We start from the raw sequence: 24265 nt of genomic DNA, 5'->3' as shown, positions 1-24265 counted from the left end.
TCTAGTTCAGAAGCACAGTTTCATCACTTCAGCACAAGCGGTACCATGCGATAAAACCATCCTGTTATTGAGCCCTGCCTGGTTGCATCACCGCGTGCTTCTCCCCTGCTGGAGCGTGGTGCTGTGGGCACAGATGAGGCCACCCTGCACTGACAAGCCCTACAGCCGGAGCTGCAGCTGGACTCGCCAGGAGGAGGATGTCTGTGAGCAAGGGCTCGCTGAGAAGAGCAGGAGCTCTGATCTGAGCTCCCAGCAACTTCCGAGCACGCAGACTGCAAACTAACCCTGTCCTCTCTATTCCGTTTCCTGAAGGGCATTCAGTGCTGCGAAAGAAAGGCACTTACACAACCACACACGCTCCCCCTGTCATTGGTGGCACAGAGCCTCCTGGAAGCACGTCTGAAGAAATGCACCTTTTACACTGCCTAACAAACGACACCCACTGCAACGAGACTACCCCTACTCTGTACAACCCAACAGAGACAGACACAGCTCTCTTTTACCGTCAGTCCTCCTGTCCACACCAGGAGCTGCCCCACGCAACACTTGCACGGCAGCCCGTTCCCACCCCACGTATGACAGCAGCATGACTGCATCCTCGAGTCCTCTCTGGATTCCGTTCCGTACAGAGCTCCAGACACAGTTGAGACTAGCAGAGCACGGAGCAGAAAACAAGAACGTGATTTTACAGAGCACTTCTCAAACACTGGCCTACCTCTGTGTGCCAGATCTACTTCTTGTTCTTGGAATGGACAGCAACACACCATCCCCCACGGCCCACAGGAGCCAGGGCTCAGCTGGCACGTCAGGGAAAGGGCGCACTGTCACATTCACAGCATTTGGGACCTTGAGCTCTAGGCACTACGTTGGTCATCTCCACGCTGGCAGAGCTCTCCCGTGCAGACCGACACCCAAAATGCAGACAGAAATGGCCATCAGAGTTAACACCAGGCCAGCCTCACGGCGTCACAAGGTTTGCAACCGCTCCTCAGCAACGCGATCCAGCTCATGAGAGTTGGAGTTTGCTTCCTCTAAACCTGAACAGGCACCTCCCCAGACAACAGCAGTTCCACATTATTTTCCAAACACCTTGTTTTCCTTTCTCACAATGGAGAAGTGAATAAACCTGTGTATTTGTAAGCAGGACTTCAAAGGCCGTCAGAGCAACACTTGAAGATAAACATCTACTTCTGGGAGCATCTCTGTTTCACACAAAGCATCCCTTCTCCTCTTTCCCCTCATCTTTCCCTACCCTCTTGAAATGAATACACATCCAGTGGATAAAGCAGTTGAATTCATTAACATTTAAGTGTGTTCTTACAGACAGCTACCCGTTATATAGAATAAACAATTAAGCACAAGTATTCCAACTACTAATGGCTGAAAGTCTGAGAAAGTCCTTTTTCACATGGAGAACAGTGCAAGCAAACTCAAATGCAGCAAAGTTCTCCATTTAAGTAAAAACTCCTCACCTGCTATGGCCAATCACAGCTTGCTTTCCTTCTTGTTCTCTCAACAGGAGCTTTCTGCATGCAGGTCAATTCTTTTTTTAAAGATAATGCCGGGTTACAAAGTTATGGAGACACACGTGGAAGCTGAATAGATCGTCTTGTAGCACACAATTAGTGGTGTCAATGTTTGCAGGCACCAAAAAAGTACAAAATGCATCGAACCACCAAAACCTTCCACTTTGCTATCACCACTCCTCCTCTTTGCCATTTCCATCTCAGAGCTTGGACTGGTTTGGACTTTTCTGTCGGACGAGGAAACCAGGGGTTATGTTCACAACTGAATGCACAGGGGTTGGCAGCATCACCATCCGTGCGCTCTGAAAGAGGTTTCAAAATCCAATTTCTGATCAGCTCTTTCATTCTCCAAAGAGATGCAAAGTCAGGAGTAAGAAGCAGACATTCTGGAAGCAGGCAGATGAGACTGCCCCTGCAGGTGGGATTTCTCCAAAGAAACGGGAGGGCTGGCAGGCAGTGGAAGATGCCAGGCATCAGATGCAGTACATATCCTAAAGACCACTGTAAGGACAGCAGCTCACCAAGCTCTCTGAAAAATCACCACAGCGTTACTGAGCCAAAAAGGCCGTGCTGGGACCAGCTGTACTGGTTCTGCAGTTCGTTCACCTGGCGGATGTAAGCCACGCGGCCCCTCCCCTGTGGCTTCAGCCTCCAACTAACTCCAATTAGTCTTTCCAGTTCTTCTCGCTTTGTGATTCTGACTGGCACCACTTAACTCACCACTCGAGTTGCAGCATCAAGGCGCCTAACGCAGACCTGAGAGAAATAATGAGAATCCCCTGGCACAAAGGCAGACACGCAGTGCAGCAAACACAGTGGCAAAGACGGAAGAATGAAGTCCAGGAAAGCTACAGCTTTCGTGCTCACGCAGTTGATGGCAGAAGCTCGCTTGCCGGCACCTCACAGGGAATTCAGGCATGAACCACGGAAATGAAAAACCCGCAGAAAACGACAACTTGCACCCAACTATGCTTACAGAACAGAAGTGCTCTCATTTGACCAAGAAATTCAGCGTTCCGTAGCAACTACAATAATTTCCTTCCACTGCTGAAATGGCTAGCATCTCCATTTGTAAGTACAGCACACCAATACTAACAATAGTCTGACTTGATGTGAATCTCTGCATTTGCAGAAGCTCAGACCATCAGCAGCACAGGCATTCTTGTCCCTGCACGAGGTGAAAGCATTATTCTAAAATATCTCTTTCACACGTAACTGGATGAAATAATTGAAAGAAGAACTGATCACACAAGACTCCTCATTAAACCATTTTTCACCAACCCATCTGTTACCAGCCAGCTTGGCCAATTCAGTATAACAAACTGCCTCATTCCTTTTAGCACAAATTTTGAGATCTAAGAATATTTAACAGAACACAACTGAAAACCAATCTTCTTTGCAGAAAAGTTCCTGCTTGCTTAGCAAACCTATTAGCAGCACAGGCCGGTCAGTAGCTCGTTCGCTCCATCTTTTGGTAGAAGAAGGGACTGCAACGCTTTCGGGTCCCATGGAGAAGTGGAAGCCGCATCTCTGTGCTCCAATTACTTGAGGTTCACCCATCAGAGAGCAGTTTCCACGCATAAGCACAACAGCTTTTCAAGTTGGAGTCCGCACCTCATTTTAAGAGCTCAGCAATGAGACAAAACAAGAAAAGATGATGGCACAGAGTAAACACAAAAAGGAACGGGATAAAACAGCATCTGCAGATGAGGCAAACGACCAGGGGAAAAGTCTCATTTCAGCCCTGGAACCTCAAGGTCAAGACTCCAAATCCTGCACTCAGTTCTCATTCTCCAGCCCTTGCCTTAAGTGGACTGAAGAGAATTCCTCCAGTTCTGCCTCAGCCTCCAACACTCCGTCTGCCAGTTTGAGCCACGGAAGCGTTTTCAGCCCTCTAACATCGCTGCCTTCCACTCATGAACCCTAACAGCTCAGAACGTGTCTTTCCCTAGGCCTGGGAACGCGTTCAGCTATTTTCATCAAGTTGCACAGCACTCTGCCTTAAAACAAGGAAAACACTCCAAGGCAGCAGTGTGCTTTTTCCTCCTTTACTTCTGCAGCTTGGCATCCCTTCTTGCCTTCCCACCCACCTCTAGGAAACAGCTGCTGAAAAACTGTATTTCTCAATGCCAGAGGAACAAGAAAATACACTCTCTATAGAGCACAGCATCACCCACTCAGACAAGAACCTGCAGCTGTCCAAACCACACTGTGTGCAGGCAGCAGGGTTTCATGCACAAGAAGGCGTGCACAACAGGGTGAGCAAGAGCATCCACTCCTGAAAGGAGCAGCGGGATGGCAAGAGCACAGCTGGATGAGCACAAAGCCCAGCGAGCAAACGCTGGCTGATAAGTTACTTCTTCATGGCTTCCTAACCACTCTCTTTCCTGCCTTATTCCCTCTGTGTTCATTTTCAGAAAAGGTGACTTGCCTTTCTGACACTACAGAACAACATCCTGATAGCTGCTTCACAGCAGTGTCAGCAACTCCTCCATTTTCACACCAGCACAGCAGCGGTTATCATTAGACATCCTGGATGTGGTCCGGTTTAACTGAGACACACTTCTTCATCCAAGGACCAACTGACCACGCCGGTCAGAAACACATCAGCTACCTAACAGGCAGCGGAGCCGAAAGCACTTCATAGGCTCCTGTTACTAGGAAGGAAAGACAGACTGGATTACATTCAAGGTGCAGAACTATGCCTTCACAAAGACAGACCTGCACTGAGGTAAGACATCCGCTGAACGTCAGAGGGCAGGCAAGTAGCCAAAGCAGCAGCGTATGCACTGATGAAACAGACTTCCAGAAGAATCATGGAAACGAGACCAGGAAACAAGGCAGACCTCACAAAGATAGAAGCAACAACAGCTTACAAAGGATATTAAGCAGAAAGATAAAGAAAACAACAACCATCTTTTGCTACTAACAGTCTTTTCACCTCCAATGACTATCAGTCTGCCTCTTCAATCAGTAAATACCATAAGAGGACTTGTCTAGTTCACGCAATCTACAAAGATGAATTCAGCCCCCAAAGCCACATTCAGTGCTAAGTAATTCCTCTCGGTTCACTACCATACATCCGCAACAAGCAAAAGTACAAAGTCAGTTCAGCCATTCTCCATTCTCGTAGCCATAATACAGCAATAGTCCTCCCTTGGTTAATTAAATATATCTCTATTAGAAAGCTAGGAGGAAGCTGCTAGGGAAGAGAGGCAGTACTGGTATCCATACCCAACTTCTCCAAGATATATGACCCACGGGTCACTGCTTTGGAAAGAAAGAAGCTTGAGAGAAACTGAGTGCGTACCTGGGAGCGATACTTTTCACACTGAACGGCCAAGCCATCAAACCAAATTCCAAATGAAAGTTTTCAGATTGACAAATTGAGGATTGAACCTCATGTTCTTTCCCACTCTGCGTATGTCAAGCACAGGGAAAGGGAAACTGTGCACAACAAGGGCAGGCTATTCAAAACATACAGAAAGCGTTGGGATGATAAACCACATATGCACAGAATCAAACCAAAGTTAATGGTCACAAGCTGGTGTTCAACTGACTTTCGTTTCTCTTTTCCTTCAATTTCCCCACCTTGCCTGCTCGGCTAATAAAACTGCAATCGTAAGTGCAGAGCAAAGGCACAATTTAATGCTACATCAATTATTATGACTTTATTGTGACACAGTGGTGCTCAACAGATCCCAGAAAGCTGCCCGGATGCCTCAGAAGCAATTAAGCTTTGATTCATCTAGCTCACTGCAGCACGGCACGTAAAACGTTCAGAGACATTTGAATGATTCTATTACACAGAAGAGATGGGTGCACAGAGATCATTTAAAATAAACTGTCACATTATTTTAGCAAACGTTATACACAGTTCCAGTCCTATTGTGGTAACAGTTATGTCACTGCTTTACAAAGTAAACTAATGAAATAAATGAACTCTGACTAACAGGTGGCACTGCAGTGCTGAAAAAGTGAACTCACGCTGTACATTTCTTTTCTACCACAACTTGTCTGGGTTTGGTGAGGTAATGTCACAACTGCAAAACTGAACAAGAAGAGACCTAAAAAGTGTTTTGTTTCACTGGCTGCAAGCAAACCTAAGAGGGGGCAGCTCTAAAACACGGCATAACTACTGAGTACCTTGGTGCAAGACAGAAGGACAAAGGCACCACTGACAGCACCAGGGGTTGCTGGCATATCTTTTGGTGCTGTTTGTTGGGTGGTGGTGGTGGTGGTGTACAGTGTGCGTATATGTGTGTGTTTCTCAGTGCTTACGTGTTACTAAGCCCTGTGTGCCACACACAGCAAGAGAATGTACTCATTTTTCAAAGGAAGCTATCCTTCACAAGTTTCTTCTGCTGGATATTTTTTACCTGCTCTAATTTTGGTCACAGTCTGAAGCTTCCAATCTTCACCCCAGACCATGTCATTTGCAGGGAATCAGCACTCTCGCAGACTGTCTGAAACTGACAGTGCCAATAAACAAACTTGCAAATGTTTGCTCAATACTGCTTTTGTCAGAAGCAAAGGGCAGCAGCCTATTGCTCCAGGCAACCGGATGCAGTGCCAGGGATGGCCTGGGTGTCTGAGAGCCGTCTCAGCACTGTGGCACACTTGCCGTGGCAAGTGCAAGAGACAGAAGGATAAGAGGATGCCTCGCAACTGAGGGATCACTAATGAGCCTAACAAGCAACATAGCAGGTGCACACACAGCCAGGGCCATCCCAGAGGACAACCATCCGATGGCCTGAAGGCACGCACTGCTGCTCACGTCAGTGCTGCCGAATATTGTTAAACTCACTAGTGCTTGCTGACGGATAGTCCTGCAACTGGTTGAGGCAATGGAAAGAGCTGCGTCCCTGAACCAAGGAGATCAGGAAGTTCTGCTGAGTCTGTGTTCCAAGGAAGCAGGAGGTCTTGCTTGGAATCAGCCAGTGAATACATAACATACCTCTGGGAAACTCCTGCATACGTAACACAAGTAATGCAGATAAAGTGAAGACCTTTCGTGTGAGCTGGGCATGGGGGGAAGGTAACCCCGGTGCACCCAGCACTGATGTTACAAAAAGCCTGCTTTCTAACACTCCAGCTTGAGTCTGAGAGTTTCCTGATCGACTGATTTATGCTAGCAGAACAATCTAAAACGTTTCCCACAGCTGGAATGGCTACAAAAAGCAATGTCATCACTAGAAGAACCAGAGAGTGGAAGAGAAGGGAAAAAAAATCAAAACCAAAGACCAGCTGTCAATACCTACACGGGCCTGGCAGCCCACAGGTGGGCTGACGTCAATCTCATTCATAGGGAGCAGTGCAAAAAGAATTCCCAGAATCGCCACTTTGCACCACATCACAGTGAGAGCAACAGGAACAATGCAATCACTCACTAGCCGTGGACCAGTGACTAGCATGCCTCTCACTAAAACACCTGGCATCTAATTGGCACCTGCTTTCCTTGTTGCTCACCTGCTCAGGGCTGCAAGCAAAGCTCTGGGTCATCTCCATGTTGGTGCAAAAAGCACTTCTTGTTTTGTGGGGTCACAGCTTTATCTGAGGATGGAATCGTTTTCCTGCCGCTTGAGAAGAGGACAAGAAAAGTTGCCCGGGTTCCAAACAGGAAGGCAGTGTCCAATGGCATCAATGCTTTAAATATACAGTTCCAAGAAACATTTTTCCTCATTATTTGAATGCCTTGTAAAAGGCAGTTGCTAACAACAGCACAGGAGAGCAGAAGTTCTATTGCTATTGCCCAAAATCTCAAAATCCCAGGCTCCCTTGTCTCTGCCACACAAATTGCCCAAGGACGAAGCTAAGTTTCTCTTATCACAACTAGTGCTGGAATAGCAAAACACAAATTACTAACCAGCTCCAGGAAGCACAGTAAAGGAATCATATCAGTTCTGATAATCAATACAAGGGAGGGAATTAAAGTACAGTACAGCATCCCTTCTTGCCTCAGGTAGCCTGAATTAACTCAATCTAAGGGCAATGCCAATAACTGTCGGAGTTTAAGAAACATCAGTCACTGTACTACAGAATCCTGCCTGTAAAATCACTAGCAGAGGTGAAAACGCCATCAGGAAATAGAAACTATCACAGACAAACAAAGCCAGCCCCACCTGATGTCTGAGCAGCATTTTGCTCACATTTACCTTCCAAGTCTAATTCTAGGGGAAATCCAGCTCCTGTAATCCACTCAACGATGGTCAAAAAGGCACCTTTACAGCAGCTTTGCTCTATTTTTCCATTCCAGCAGTCACAGTATTTCTGGCGGTAATAGCAGTGCTCTCCATAACTCAGATGTTGTGTCACAACCTCTTTACTTTCGCAGGCTGAATTCCGTGCCAGCAGTGAATTTTCGAGAGACAAAACCACATACATTTCAGCTGCAGTATTACTCCACCTAATTCACAGCTGCGGGAGGGCAAAAGAAGCCCACACAACCACTCAGAACCCTTCACAACTTCTTCAGGTTCCCAGGAAACTAGCTGTAGGTGGCATAACTCTACTCAGGTGACAGAATCCATTTGCTTTTGGAAGAGCGCATTTGCCCAACACATCCTGGCTTTGAACAGGTCTTTTTCAGAATCCACTTCAGCAACAAATGCGTAAAACTCACAAACTCAAACTGATGTCAATGTTAGGGAAATATTTTTACATCAACTACTTCTTGCTTTTGATTTGCTGTGTGCAGATTTGCCTCAAGATCTTCCCATCTTGAACAGAGACTCGTTTAAGCTCAGAATCAGGCAGCAGAGTGCAATGGAACAGACCTGTACCTTGTTCCTAACTGCTATACACATGGACTTTGCTCAAATAATGATACAACACTTTGGCTGGAAGGATCACCTGTTTGGGGTCCCACGGTCCACACAGCCCCCCACTACAGCTCATAAGCTCCCTTTAAGCACTGCAAGACCACACAAGGCATCCCCGGTGCCTTCTCTTCTCCAGGCTGAACAACCTCTCTCTCAGCCCGTCTTCGTAGAACTGGTGCTCCAGCTCTCTGAGCATCTTTGTGGCCTCCTCTGTACCCACTCCAACAGCTCTGCATCCTTCTTGTGCTGGGGGCCCCAGGCCTGGACGCAGGACTGAAAATGGGGTCCAAGAGAAACACAGCATGATGCCTTTTGTTAAACATTACCACAATCCCTTTTCACTTTGTACACGCTGTCCTAGTCACAAAGGCGCTGTGCATCCCACCACAGAACTAACAACAGAAACACTACAGCACACACTTCTGCAGACTCCCAGCAGGAGCAAGAGGTGATCGTCCCCCTGTACACAGCTCTGGTGAGGCTGCGCCAAGCTCTGCATTCAGCTTTGGGAACCTCACCACAAGAAAGACATCGAGGCTCTGGAGACAAAGGCAACGAAGCCAGTGAGGGGTCTGGAGCACAGGTGTTAAGAGGAGCAGCTGAGGGAACTGGGATTGCCAGTCTGGAGAAGAGAAGGCTCAGCAGAGACCTCATTGCTCTCTACAACTCCCTGAAAGGAGGCTGTGGTAAGCTGGGCGTCTGCCTCTTCTCCCATGTGACTAGAGATAGGATGAAAAGGAACAGCCTCACGCTGCATCGGGGAGATTCAGGTTGGATATTAGCAAGAATTTCTCATCTGGAAGAGCCGTCAGGCTCTGGAACAGGCTGCCCAGGGAGGTGGTGGAGTCACCATCCCCAGAGGTGTTGCAGAAACATCTGGGTGTTGTACTAAGGCATGTGGTTTAGTGGGAATATTGGTGGCAGGTGGACAGTTGGACTGGATGATCTTGGAGGTCTTTTCCGACTTTAGTGATTCTATGAAATTATTCCAAAGACGGATGAGCAATCTACTCCCAGAAGGCATTTAGCAGAACCCCTGCTTACAGAGGTCCATTAGCAAACAGTTGTGTGTACACAGCAGCAAAAACTGGGTTTCACCAACACTTACGGCTTGCTCTGTAGCAACACAAACATTTGCTTCGCGCGTGATGTTCTCACACATCCCTACTCGTTTGGCATGCCTGCTTGTGTTCAGCTGGGTGATACCTCTCTGGCAGTCATCGCACACTGCCATAACCTGCACAAAGACAAGAACGTGGAATGACAGCACATGGCACAGAAACTGACTGACGTTTGGATATTTGGAAACATTCTTTCTTGTTGATGGTCAAGTGATTTACCAAAAACTGAAATCCGGCATTAAACCATGCCTTATTAATTGCAGTGTCAAACATTAACAATAGTTGGATGTCCTGACCTGCTCAAAGTGGACGTGAATCGCTCCAACTTACATTTCTATTTGTTTTCTCTTAAGGGCTGTGAAGCTCATTTAACTCTTCCTTCGTGAAGCTTGTTGGCCATACAGGGATGTCTCCATCTAATATTTCATGACCGACATGCAGTCTCTCTCGCCTATCATTTCTAGTAACAAAGAAACTTTATGTTACCACTGAAGAAAAAATAGAGCGTTACTATCTGTATTATTCTGATCGAGGAAGCTGACCATTGAGCAAACCTCCCACCTTTGTAAGGCAATCACTGCACTCAGACTGCAAACTTCTCACCTTTGTTTGTTTTCGGCTATCATTCTAGTTCTCTTCCATCAGATCAACAGTGAGACTGAGTGCACCCTCAGCAAGTTTGCAGTGACACCAAGCTGTGCTGTGCAGTCAACACGCCCAAGGGACAGGATGCCATCCAGAGGGACCCAGACAGGCCAAGCAGTGGGCCCAGGAGAACCACAAGAGGCTGACAAAAAGCCAACTGCAAGGTCTTGCACCTGGCTCACAGCAACCCTCACTATCAATACAAACTCCAGCATTAGATCTAATGCTCTCCTAACAGACTACAGATGCTTTGCCAGCCTTGCTCAACGCATCTTCAGCCACAAAGCCTCCCTGCTCCCACACTAGAATATCTTCTGGATGAACTACATCCTTAAGCCTTCCTCTGGAGAGGATCAAGATATTCCCTCTTCTCCCCGCCAGGCGAGCAGTCCCAGTGGAGTCCTAACTACCTGTCAAATACCAGCTGCCCCAACATTCTGCTGCGCTTTTCTTTCCACCTCGTAATTCTGCTTTTCTGCAGTCACAACTCAGCCTTTCACTCCTGAAAACCTATGCACTTCACCTGCATTCTCCATCCGTTTGCAATCCTTTGAGTTACCTCACTCAAACAACTTTCACCAACTGCAAACTGACTCAAAGGAAACGCTGGCTGCTGCACCTGGAACAAAGCAATGCCAGACACAGGCGCAGACCCATACAGATCATCTCTTGTAAACTGGACGTATGGAAAAAGCTGTTTCCATTAAGGGAGGCGAGGCACTGGCACAGGCTGCCCAGAGATGTGGTGGATGTTCCATCCTTGGAGACATTCAAGGTCAACAGTCAGGCTGGATGGGGCTCTGAAGCATCGGTGCGACTTGTAGGTGCCCCCGTTCATGGCAGGTTTTGTGCATCTATCCTAACAAACGTTACATCCTCTTTAATTATCCTACTCGCAGAATCGTTTCAGTTGGAAAGGACCCTTAAAGGTCATCTAGTCCAACTCCCCTCCAATGGCTCTGCTCCAGGTGCAGAACCCTGAATTTCCTCTGTTGAATTTCATGCTATTGACAACTGCCCAGTGCGTTAAGATACACTCCCGCTTTAGTAACTGCATCACCTTCTATTCATTTCATACATCCCTATATACTTCTGGCTTTTTTTATAAGCCAACCATCACCGGGGCACCATCAGTAGTTCTACTGGTTATGCTGACAAAAGGTAAAGAAAACTGCTTGAGTGCTTCTGCACACGTCTCTTCAAACTGTAATCTCTCAAGACTGACAGTTTGCTAGCAAACGAAGCACAGCACCATACATCATTTAGCACCATATTATTTGTGAGCACTGCCCTGCGTGCTCCCCACGCCCTGGGGCCGGGCTGTTCCGTGGGGCTCAGCTGCTGCCGTGATGTGGCAGCATGGGATGTGGGCTGCAGCCTGCAGCTTGGACATGGCTGCTGCACTGCATGGGCAGAGCTGGCTGCTTCCAAGCACGTCCTGCTAGCTGCCTAGAGAAGCACTTGTGCAGGACACACTGGCAGCTCTCACGTGCAGTGACAGAAAGAGATTCAGAGACGGAAGATACCCAAAGATAAAGAGCTCCCCTTACACAAAGGAGCACCATGCTTCCTGCACACAAACCATACCCTGCCACGTTTCCCTGCTTCCTCTCCCTGAGTCACACCTTCTCCCCCCTTCCCCAGACTGCTAAAATCATTACATTAGTAAGAGAAGTGTTCTTTGAGGCACTACTCTTATCAAACTATACTCCCAAAAACCCATCTACTACCACTGGGAAGACACAACTGACTGCAACCTCAAGGCTCCAGAAGTGAAGCCACAACTCAGTTCTCCTGTGTAAACTGCATTTGCTCCCTCTTCACTCCTCCTTGTCAGGCCTTACAAGCACACTGTGACACAACCTTCAGCTGCCTGACCAACACATTCCTCCTTGTACCCCGGTGCAGCACTCTGCCAACCCACCACAGTTTTACATCGAGACTGGCTAGGCTGACTTTCTCATCAAGAGAGAAGCGTGCACACAGGAGATATTCACCAGTGGCCACAAGGCGCTCTCTCACTGGTGGGACATGGCAAGGCCTCGGTTGGCTCCCAACACACAAGCAAGTCTCTTTGGAACAGCACACATGCACTCTCACACGCTCCTTCCACATCCAACGAGGAGCCACAAGGGAGTCAGAGACCGAAATACTCCTGCACTCACAGCAAGTTTTTGGTAAAACCCCAAGCTCTGCTCCCAAGCTCCGACAGGTTCTTCCCTTATTGAAGCTCTGTCCCTAAATTGTATCAGGAAGAAAACACAGTTCCTGTTTACTAGCAAGTGACAACAACCCAAACCTTTCCTGCCTTTAAGGACCCCTTCTCTCTCCTATTCTTCCTTCCTTCTGCACACAGCTTTAAGTGTTTCCACAAAGAACAGAGCACAAGCATCTCGTAAGGGAAGTGATCAAAACACAGCAGGGATAAGCCCTTTCCATCACTGTTTTGTTTAGATTCCCCCAGCTGGCAGAGCTTTGGAGGGTGTCCTGCACTTAGCTTCCATGGCCCAGCTGTACATCAGAGGTGGGGAGCTTCAAACTATTTTCAGTATAAGCTTAAAATGGAAACTGCTCTTCATAGCACTATCAGAACGCAAACGAGTCACCTATTTTGTGCCCAACAAAGCCACTGCCCCTCAGCACATCTGCTGATGCAATGCTGTGCCTCACAAAGTCTCAGATCCCTTCTCTCTGCTCTGATCTTTACAAGGAGAGCAACTAAGTCACACGGAAGCACGACGCCCAGACACCAATTTGAAACCAGACACAGGGTTCAGAGTTCAGATTTAGGCACTCCCCAGAAGACAGCAAACCAGGGCAGGCTCAAGGTATCTCCTGGGGACCAAAGGCCTTCATGCAAGTTAGCAAGTCAGCACCCTCTACGAGTGCTAAACCACAGTAAGCTTTCAAGCTTACGTCTTATTAGCTTTCATGCCATTAAACGAGGAGTTAAAGCCCCCACCTGCTCCTCCTCTCAGAAAACGTGCACACCCCCCCACTTCTTTATGGGCTAAATACTTACAGTACTAGAAAGCAAACAAGATAAACACACTCCCTAATACTGCCAATCCCAGCACAGTTTGACCATCACACTTCATTAAACACCAGGTTTACTCGCAGCTGTTCAAACAGCATCTACCACAACACCTCATCAGGTAAAAGCAACCAAGACAGGTTATTGAGGCAAATTTCAGAACAACTTCAGAAGAGGCAGCACCTCTCTCCCTACCACCTTCCCGCCAGGCAATGGAAACACCTGAAAAGCACACCTTCCTTTTCCTGCTACAGTTACACTTGGGCTTTTCTCAGACAACTCGTCAAGCATCAAATTCTCATTTAAATCTACCTGGTGAGATCCCAAACTGATGGGAAATGTGACAACCGCAGGCGTTACGAAAACATTGCTAGCAGTTCCAAACATCTCTAACAGTACCGCAGCGATACCAGACAGCATTCTGCCCCGTGAGCTCTGTTTATGGCCACCAACTCCACAATGCCACTGGAAGTGAAGATTTTTCGGGAGCTGCCTGAGGACCTGTGCAGTTTGCTGCGTAACCGCACTGCAGTCTTGCTGCTGTTCGCATCTCAGCATCCTTGGCATTTCCTGCTCCGTTCAAACGGTGTGAAGGGAACGCTGGTCATTCCAGCGGGCTGCTCGTGTGCTCTGTAACTGCCACAGTCAGATCTTAGGCCAGCAAGAACATCTCGGACCCTCAGGAAACAAAATTCTGCAACCTACGCTCTTACTTCATAGCTTCTGAACATTGGCATCTTCAATACATAAAAATAAACATCAACACAAAGGTTAACACCAAACACAAAAAGGAGCCAGCCAGGTGACAAATCTCTTTGTAACAAAAGGCAGCATTGTTTTATCCAAAAGCAAGAGATCCCACACAAACAAACCCAGAAAGAAATCTTACTCAACATACATAGAACATTCCACTTTGCAGAAAAGCAAGGCATTCCATGGAGAGAAATCTGCTCATAATCGCACTGATCATCTCAGATAGGAACAGAAAAGGAGTGAAGTCAATCATGTTTAACTACCTTCTGGAACTTCAGCTTTGATGTGACTGTAGGTCACAGCTGTTGTTAGGCATTGCTCAAAAACCCACTGCATTTCTGTTCAAATAAAAGCTTCAGAGTATTTTTGACAGGCTGGTCAACGCTCTCATTACAGGAATGATGCAGAAGGAAGTAAACTGACACAGCCACCTTGGGCTTGGACACGTGCAATGTATTCCAGTAGCTTCCCTGCAAGTGTCAGAACTGTCTGCTCAGTGCTTTACACTTCAGGCCACTCATCACGCAGTTTTCCTGCACTGCATTAAGTTCTCTTCTGGTAGCTGTTACGTTGTGATTGGTCCCTTGCTTCAGGTTTTGGTTCGGGGTTTCGCTTTTCAATGTCAAAATATTTCTTCTCTAACAGTTTCAACAGCCCACCATGCTCAATAAGGGCATTCTTAGTTACACCTTAGTTAAGCCGTACAACGCCTTCACATGTGGACTCCCTACCGGTAAGAAGGGAGCTCCCCACAGTAACTCTGGCATCGGTTTACATCAGGCATTACATCAGGTGCATTACAGACCTTCATCACCAAAGAGGCCGTTGGAAGAAAAGCTCAAATAGAATGATGCAGGAAGAGAAAATTACTCGGCTCTCTTCATCTGTGTGGACTAGCTTAGTCAGCAACCATTTATACTGTCACTACCAATACTTCCAACAAATTCACGTGGAAACCTTTCTCCATGCAGACCTGTGCAAAAAATACAACCCTCTGCAACTGCAACCATGTACAAGAACCATTCTGCCCACGAGCATTTCATGTTCCTTTCTTCATATACTGGGAGAGAAACTGGCTTCTGACAAAGCGGACCAGCTTGGTCTCCGTGCAGAACATGGTGATGGTGGTAGCTGCAAAGCACAGCGCCCCAATGCCGATGTGAATCAGCCTTGCCGTCCAGCCCTTGTCGCAGCAGAACAGTGCCTGAAACAAAGGAAACAAGCAATTGAAGGAAAACCACTCAGCACAAGGTAGGCCAGCTGTTACACTACAGCATGAGCTCCAGTGCCTCTTGAGACCATCCCACCACGACATCACAGGGAGCACGGGCAGTGGGTGCAAGAAACATCTGTCACATGCACCCATCCTACCACAAACCATCCTTCCTAGTCACAGCACTTGCTTTAAAAAACAAAACAACAAACAACAGAAAGTCAAGTGGCAGAAAATGAGCATTCTGCACATACCTGCTAGATGTGGAAGTTATTTGCCATGGCAAACGGTTATCAGGAAAACTCTGCTGATGCTGTCCAACAGGTCTGCCATTCTGCCCCAACCTACTCAGCTGCCTTTCAGAAAAAAGGCCACTGCAAACCTCCCATGCCAAACATAAAGCTCTCCTTTCTAAGGCATCACGGAATGTCCACCTGTCACACTCTTGTACTCCCTAACACCACCACCTCTGCAGTAACTGGTCTGTGCAATTACCACTCTGCAACCTCAATGCAAGCAGTAAAGGCATTTGGAGACATTTCTGTTTCGGTGCTTGTTTTGCTTGTTGTTGCTGTTTTTGTTTCTTTAAACAGAAATTTTCATGACCTTTCTTTGCACTGTCACCATCAGTTATCAAACACTAAGAACGTGGATGTATGGGCAGGCAGCAGAACTGTTCTACTCATTAGCTACATGGTTCCCTGCCACCTGGAGAAGGCGTAGCAGGCAGGCACACGTCTGGAGATGAATATAATTACATGTCTGTGTTGAATTCTAAACAGACCTATGCGCAGCCTCGCAGGCCTGAATGGAAATCTGCCAGGCTGTGGTTATAAGCCTCCTCTGTTAACAGCATTTCTTTCCTTCTGGTGACAAAGCCAGCTGACAAACCTCGCAGTGAAAGGAAAATCCTGAGGCAGATACTTACCTCTGAGTAAACAGTAATTCCTCCGCTTATGACATAAGCCAGTATTAAGAATGGTGAGGGAAGCAAGCCTGTCAAAGGCCTGTAGGAGCTTTCCTTGAAGTAACCATAGATATAATGGATGCTGTGAGCAATGCGAATACCCATATTAAAGCAGTTGGCAAGGATAAAGCCAACGCTTCCACGCCAGCGGGTCAAGAAGTAAGAGCTGCACAGGAACACGAAGGACAAGGCCAGCATAACAAAGTTGTATCTAGGAAGAAGAAACAACAGAAACAACATATATAACACATACAGTTGCACTGCTTCATTACTAAACGCATTTTCAAAAGAAAAAAATTCCATTAGCTTGCCAAAATGCAGGAATGACAACTCCTCTCATCTACGACAGATGGCAAGGTTGAGATCAGAGCTATGAAGAAAAGAAATCACCACAAGGTTAAAAACTACACTGAACAAAATAAAAAGAATTTCTTTCTTTCTGTCAAAAGCAGATGTCATTTAATTGATGACCTAACAAAACAAAACAAAGCCAAAATAATTTGGAATGGCCTTATAATGGACAACTGCTGCAGAAGAGAAACAAGTCCAATGGCAGCCATCAGGCTGCAGTGCCAACACACCAGAACAGAGAGCTGACAAAACATCCAGGCTGGGAGAGATCTCAGGAAGCCATGCAGTGCAACGCTCTCCTCAAGGCAGACACAGCACTGAGCTCACATGCCTGACTCACTTCATCCCAAACGTGCTCTATAGAAACTGCATCTAAAAGCTCTAACAGCTGCAGATATTAGTGAACTTTCAGTAACAGTCCACCTTACACACTGAAGGTCAATTCAAGTACACGTACACTAAATAAGACTCCACATCTAAATCCCTTCCCCTGTTTGCTGTCCACCAAAAGCCAAGAGCCTTCTCAATTCACTTTTCTTTACCCAAAGGGTTGAACAGTTACTAAAGCTTCTACGCTGAGGTCTGTACTCCAGCAGCTCAATTGGCAGTCTGGGCTTCAAGGGGCAGGAACACAGTCCTTAAAATGACTGCCCAAAGAAACTGGCGCCTCAGGAACTGAAAAGCATTTCCAAGCAAATATCCAAGCAGAACATTTGCTCCCCATCCACAGCTTAACTCCATGCACATCACATACAGATGGTTACAGGAAGGCACAGGGGATACTCCTCACCTGTCCACCTCCTCTTTGCACATCAGAGCAAACGTGAAACATTCTGTTACTCCATTGACAGCAAGAAATAGGACATACAAAGAGTAGCACCGCAGAAGGTCTGGACCTAAAACAAAACAAAGACAACAACATCACAAGGGTAAAGAGATCGTTATTTCTTTTACAAAACCACACTGGGTTTATACTCGACGACAGAAGCTGTAACATCATCACTGCTGATACTGGCAGCTTCTACGTGCCTCTGAGGAGCTTCTGGGCAACACATCTGGACAAGAACACAAACAGAAAACACAAGGCCAAGCAAAACCAAAACCAAAATACAAGAGAGCAGCAGCTGTTAACGTCAAAGAGAAGACCTCCACCACCAAAGTGATGACTGCACTAAATGGGATTCTCTACCTACTGCAAACCAATTCTTTCACTGCACAGAGATCTGTGAGAAAGGATCCAGCAGACACTGCATTGTGCTCAGAGCAATCAAATGCACGTTTGGAATACAAAAGGAAGATGAAAAAAACAACAGAGCTGCTCGACATATTCAACACCAGATTAAGGATTAGACAGACTAGGTTACATAGCTAGATTAGATAGCTGGATTAAAACCAGATATTTACATTTTACAGGTCACAGATACGGGTAACTTCAAAGTTCATGAGAAGCCAATCTCTTGATCCCTGCTTCCTTGTAAACCTCCTAATATGGTTAACACTACTGCCAAGCAACATTCCAGCCTCTGCAATCATCCCTACGGGCAACCTTGGGAGCTGCAGCGCTGCCACAGCTGCAATAGTTTAAGTGTAAGCATCTACAGGAGGACAAAGGACTTCAACTATTCTGCCAGAATAAGGCCAGGTGACAGCACAGCAGAATGCAGTTCCAAACACACACTGGGACTCGGGGCTGAAAGCTTCTTTTAAGCTGAGCTGATTCTTCTCAGGCAGAAAGCTGACCGAGCCAAGAACTCAGCACAGAGCTGAGAAGCAAAAACTGCAGCTCAAACTTTTTACCTGTTCCAGAGCTGAGCATTGAACCTCCATAAATATCCAGAGCCAGCTGAGAAAAGGCATAGCCAAAAACAGCAATGGTAAGGCCGATCAGAAGCACCAGCTTCAACAGCAACTCCAACACGTCTGCAGCCAGAGCAATGTCATCCTGGGCAGAAAACAAAAACACAACCACAAAAGCCAGCAGTCAATTACACCAACCAGAATCAGCACTGCTGCTGTTCTCACCAAGAAAAAACTATTCCACGGGGAAAACCTCCACTGGCACCAAGCAAGGCAGCATCAAAACTATTCTTTGCTCCTGAAACACCTCCACACCTGGTCCTAGCTTCCAACTGTGCTCATGTATTCTTCTTCTCTCCCATGTGACACGCAGAACTCTAAACTAAGATCAGCCATTAACAGCTCTGTTGCAGGCTTTAAGGAAAGGGGAAAACAGCAGCTGCACCTGCTAACAGCCAGCAAACAGCAAAGGAAAGCGCAGCATTTGCCCAAGGCCACAGCCTGAAGCACCCAAAGGGTCACATTTTCACTGCCACCTTGGACTACGAGTTTTGCCACAGCACAAGGAGCAACTGCAGCTCCCAGACAACACAGTGTTATGCTACTGCGCTCCTAACTCCTTCTTTGCTAGCTTTTCACCTGCTTGCTTTTTGCTCCAGACCCCTTTGGCACGCTCTCCACTTCAAATTGCTTTCCATTTCAACAGTCTCGATGCACGCCAGTCACATTCCTGATACAATTCAGCTCCAACAGAAGGCAAGCATTGCATGTGGAACCAAGAGTGACAAGCATACCTGCTTCTGATCCTTTACGTTCTTTCCTCTTTCCAACACTTGAGCGAAAAAGACATAAAAGCTCTCTTCAATAGGCAAAAAGATGAACCTGGCCACCAGAGAACCCAGATTGTTCACGGTATCATACACACCTGTACAAACAAAAGACACCAACAAGCTGTCACTTTTTTCTGCCACAATTCCAGGACTAACAGCAGCACAAATTCCTATCCCACATTTCTGACAAACAAAGAGAAAACCAGCGGAACTTCATCCAGCGACAGCCCCAAACACCCCCAGACAGCCCCTTCAGTGCTTACAGCAGGAAAGAGAACAGAGCCAGATGAAAGAGAATCTGGTCTCTGAATGGCAACAGGAGAGCAAAGCTTTCACTGACAGGGAGGAAGACAAAGATGGGCATTGTTAGCTTGAGGCGCTGTTGGTTTCTTGCTTTTTGCTCCCATTGAAATGAACAAGGAACCCCAGGTAACGTTTTACCAGTACTTCCAGACTCAGGAAGACACCAAGCATTGCTCCCAGTCTGCTAAGACATCTGGCTGTATTACCAGAACACAGACAGCAAATCACGAGGGGTTCAGCACATGGACAAATGCTGTGCAACTTCACAGAGAAACGACACGGTGCGGTTCTGACTGATTTCACACCATCCCCATTCAAACTCTCGTAACGTTTGCAGAGCACAAGCATTTCTGCACTCGTCCATTTTATACAGACCGTTCAGTAGGAGGCAGCTTATTTGTTCCCTGGGAGAGCCAGCAGTGGATGAACCTTCCGGCAGCGAGAGCATAAAGCCTGTGCTTATGGGAGAACGTTCCACTGCCAGCAGGGAACGGGAATTCAAAACAGCCAAGAAACTTCCAACAGCGGGCCAGCAATTACGGCCTGTTCTCCTGCCCAGGCGAGACCTGTGGTGCTGCCCCCTGAACTGCTGCTGCCGTGCATCACTTCGTAACGACACAGCGCTCTCATGGAACACGATCAGTGGGAGATGTAATGCTACAAACAGCAGTGCTCCTGCTGGAACAGCCAGCACAGGCTCCACAGGAAGAAAACGGGACCAAAGGAAGAGAAGGAACTGCAGCGCATCGGATTCCTTCCTCTTCGTTTTTTAAAACGGAAACAAGATGCACAGCAAAACAGACAGAACTGCACAGTTCCGATCCAAAGCAAAACATTCTTTACATGCACGACCCTCAAATAAGCTGCTTTGGTTTTGGTTGTTGGTTTGTTGGTGTGGGCTTTGGTTTTTTTTCATATCCGTTTGTCCAACATTCTCTGAAATGCACCTCAGAGTCCCAATGCCACTGAATCCTCCCACAATGTCATGTTATTTTCAAGTGGTTTCCAGTATTTTCAGAAGCAGACACCAAGTAGAAAATTCTGCCGCTGTCCCACAGCATCACCACACTCACCCTGATCGCCAAAATCGATCACGTTCAGAAAAGTCATCACGTATCGCTCACCTGCAAGTTCAGAATACAGAAGTCAGGACAAGCCCCTACACCTCCCCCAGGTGTGCTCAGGCACTGCTCACAGGCAGCATTCAAGAGACACGTCTCACAGGACAGTGCTGATGCTCCATACGCCTTCAATCACTGCCTCTGGCTCGGCAGCACCCACTGGTGCCGCTCTTGAACGCCGCCCCCCCCAGCCTTCCCAGGCTCCGTGTTCACCTGGTGCCCAGCATTCACTTGCCTTTCCCCAGCGCCCCCACACATCCAGCCTCACCCTCTGTCAAAATCTGCTTCAGGAAGGATTGCTTGAAGAAGCTCCAAGTCAGCCGCGCTTCCTTCCAGTTAAGGAAAGGCTGCAACACCCAACAAACAACGTCACTCCCACCTGGATGACTTCCTCCCTTGCGCACAATCACCATCGCTGCAGACAGACCGAGGAACTGCAACAGCTTCCTACAGCACACAGCACTCGACAGGACGAGATGGGGAAAAGTTACCTAGCGCACCGATGGAACACTCAGAACCCTCACGGTAAAATTCATCTTTCAGTGCTCTTCAAAGCCTTCCTGCAAGTCTCACAAGCCAGAACTGCCTTTCTGTTCTCCATCCCTCAATCTCACCCTCACAATGCCTTCTTCCTCACTGTGCCTTTTTCAGTTCCTTCCTCGCCCCATCTCCTTTCCAGAGGACATGAGAGATCTGAGTATCTGTAGGACGCTGTGCACCACCACGTCTTGCTGGAGGAAAAGCTGAAGTACCAGCACTGTAAGATGGCCCTGGATTCTCTCCTGCCTTCGCCTGGTACCTGCTCACTCCCTTGAACACTGCAAATGTTCCAGCTCCAATTAACGGGTTGCGCAAAGCTACAAGACAGCCAACGAGGCCCAGAAACAGAGAGCTCCAGGTTCCTCGTGGTCTTCTGACAAGGATTTGAACGCACCAACTGTAAACGGAATTTCATGCAACCGTCCTTCCTGACCAGCTGTACTTCATAACCTCAGAATCTCTCACTTCACTCCAGCGCCTCCACACAGTTTGCAAAAGTTCTCTCCTCAAAGACTTGAGAACAAACTGTGCGACCCACCTGAGCTTCCATCAAGTTCGGTAACAGAGCTTTCATTGTTGGGATTGGAAAGGACTTCTTTGCTGCTTCAGGAGATCCCAAGAACTTGGCAAAATAAACCACGTAGCACATTACCAGAACACTGGTGTATAAAAGCTGAAAAGACGGGGAAGGAAAGAATTAAAAACCAATAAATAGTAGAACAAAACCAACTTACAATCGTAGAGTCACATGCTAGCTTCCCCAAGTCAGTGGGAACTGAAGGCAAGTAAGAAGTTCTCACTCCTGTCAAATTTCAATCAGGCTGAAGGCATTACTGTAACTCCCCTCCACCCACACAGAATGCTGTTGATTTGAATTTCTCTAACCAGCAGATCAGCATCACAGTCCTGTGCCAACCTTCCTCACCTCCCATTCAGTATTTTTAGAAAGAGCCTGTTGAGTCCAATTTAAAAACAACTATTTGGTCAAAACACAGCTGACACGCTTCCAAAGCAGTCAAAGCACATACAGCATCACAGCCTCGTTTGCAAAACCTGCCTTTCTGCATGCTGCAAAGGTGCTCTCCTGCACCTCCATTAAACTGACCGGGGTCAAAACATCAAGTCAGTAACAGCTATCACCACAGCTCTCAACGTTTAAATCCTACCCTCAAAGGAACCTTCCCTCACCTCCTCAGTGCTCTTCAGCAGGCTACACATCAAAGGCAGCAGCAAGTGACTCTTCAGAGCAAGAACTGATGTTGAGAAAGAAGACAGGAGGCTTACCTGAGCCAAGGAAAAAATGTAGAGGCCCCACTGTGGATAAAGGATGACTAGAACAACTGTCAGAAAGCATTTTGACACTACGGAAAGGCTTTCAGCAATTACCTTCAAGAAAGAGAGAACAGAGAACGTTCCTTTTTGCCAGCTTAAGCACCTACAGGAACACAAAGCGCTTCAGTTTCACACGCACAGCCCAACTCAGACTGCAGTCTCTCTGCACATCCTTGCATCTCATGGTGCACAATTCCCCCGTGGCACTGCCCCAGCCCCCGCACGGCAGTACATCTGGCTTCACACAGCCGTGATCCCAGCTGTTGCCCTTCACCATCACCTGGCAGTGGAAAGCACAACTGGGGAAGCCATCTGTGCCTCCCTCTGATTAACACTCATGATTACGTATTTAATGACCACAAGGCGATCACTTCTAAATAAATTAATTTCCTTTCTTGAGCACGAGCAAACTGAGCGTTGTAACATATCTGCTACAACTAAGTCATGCAGCATTAAGCAGCCCGTAACTTTATTTACTTTTTAAAACACTCCTGAACACATACAGAGCCCGTTCAGGAATCCGTTCTTTACATCACTGTTTTCAGCAGGAAAAGATTTCTCTCTCTCCCTCTCCCTCTAACACACACACACACACACACCGCCCCATGCACGTAGCTTCCTTACCAACCTTAAGTCTTACAAACAAGTGAGCCTGGGCTAAAACCCAGAACGGTTCTCCTAGAAGCTCAACAACCGCAGAAAGGCCAAACGCCACAACAGCGGCCCCGTAATGAGGAACTGCTGATGGATCAGGAACTTCAAGGAAGTGCAGCCAGACGAAGCCCAAGGAAACAGACCAAAAAACACCAAGAGGGACTCTAAAAAGTCAACGTAACAACAGTCAGGTTTTCTCAGGCAGAAAAAAGAATGGGAGAAAATCTGATTACAGTTTCACGTGCTGGTCTACTTTCCTTAGTTTTGAAGCGATCTGATGAATTCATTTCTATTGCAACTGCAACCTTGGGCGTAAAACCTGTAGCTACGAGTTGCCACGCGCTGCTCCAAGCTGTGGTGTAAAACCTGTAACAGCAACGTGCAACCACAACAGGTTTTGATGCCACCACTCCAAGCGCTGTGCCGAGCCTTCCACGCAACGACAGCGCAGTCAACAGAAGAAAACACGCCCGCGACCCAGCCGTGCCGGCTGCCAGCAGCACCGCAGCGCCAGGCCCTTTCCGGCAGCGGCCGCCGCCAGCAAAGCCGAGCGGGGCACGCGGTGCGGACGCGCACTGCCTTCTGCCGATGCCGCTTCGGGACCCGCGCCCTCGGCCGGAGCGCGGCAGGTTTCACGGCCCCGCGGCGGGGCGAATCCGAGCCCCCGCTCTCACATCCCCGAGCCGCCCGTCGTTCGACTCGCAGCCACAACGCGCCTCGCATCGCTCCCACAAGGCGGCTCGCGCTTGAAACGCCGCCGCTCTCGGAGGAGAACCGGCGACGCGAACGCCTTCCCCGCGCGAGCTCTCGGACAAGAGCGAGAAGGCAAAGACCGGCCGGGGAGCTCTCACGTCAGCCACAGCAGGTTGATGGTCGCGGCCCAGCTCCGCTCCGCGCCGCCGCTCAAGCAGGCCCTGCGGAACGCCTCCCTGGCCAGGAAGACGGCCGTGGAATAGAGCAGAGTCAGCCTGCAGGAGACGGGAGGGGAAACGCGCGATCGGTCCCTCGCTCGCCGCCTCCGCGGGGCCCGCCGTTCACCCGTCCCGCTGCGCGGAACCGAACGCGGCCACGCGAGGCGGCCGGAAGGCGGAACGGCGATCACCTCACGCCGACGACGCCGACGAGCTCCCTGGAGAGGCGGCGCAGCGTCAGGGCGTTCAGCCCGAAGGCGGCCGCCCGGAACAGCACCTGCGGAGTAAGCGGGGCGGGAAGCACCGCCGGGGGACCGGGCCGGCCACCAGGGCGCCGCCGAGGAGG

At 48.1% G+C, this 24265-nt stretch overlaps 1 protein-coding gene across 3 annotated transcripts in view; it reads right to left on the bottom strand.

Moving 5' to 3' along the window:
* Positions 1–24265, bottom strand: part of RFT1 (RFT1 homolog) — an 80042-nt gene that overhangs the window by 55643 nt on the left and 134 nt on the right. For 2 of the 3 annotated variants that reach the window (XR_007379320.1, XR_007379319.1), the window contains exons 2-14: positions 24111–24196; positions 23860–23976; positions 22983–23172; positions 22307–22408; positions 21561–21695; positions 20751–20829; positions 20435–20485; positions 19023–19153; positions 18229–18373; positions 17222–17327; positions 16042–16291; positions 14164–15104; positions 9456–9928 (exon numbers count right to left, since the gene is read on the bottom strand). Coding sequence is in view for 1 of the 3 variants with exons in the window: in XM_048957571.1 (XP_048813528.1) it covers positions 14940–15104; positions 16042–16291; positions 17222–17327; positions 18229–18373; positions 19023–19153; positions 20435–20485; positions 20751–20829; positions 21561–21695; positions 22307–22408; positions 22983–23172; positions 23860–23976; positions 24111–24196 (1557 nt within the window). In the remaining 2 variants the exon portion in view is untranslated. Of the gene's footprint in view, positions 1–9455; positions 9929–13959; positions 15105–16041; positions 16292–17221; positions 17328–18228; positions 18374–19022; positions 19154–20434; positions 20486–20750; positions 20830–21560; positions 21696–22306; positions 22409–22982; positions 23173–23859; positions 23977–24110; positions 24197–24265 lie in introns of those variants that run through there. The other variant, XM_048957571.1, reaches the window with a different exon arrangement.

Source organism: Lagopus muta, chromosome 11 (assembly GCF_023343835.1).
Source record: "Lagopus muta isolate bLagMut1 chromosome 11, bLagMut1 primary, whole genome shotgun sequence".
Classification (NCBI taxonomy): domain Eukaryota; kingdom Metazoa; phylum Chordata; class Aves; order Galliformes; family Phasianidae; genus Lagopus; species Lagopus muta.
Note: the sequence above shows the minus strand (reverse complement) of the source record. Positions and strands in the feature narration are given on the sequence as shown.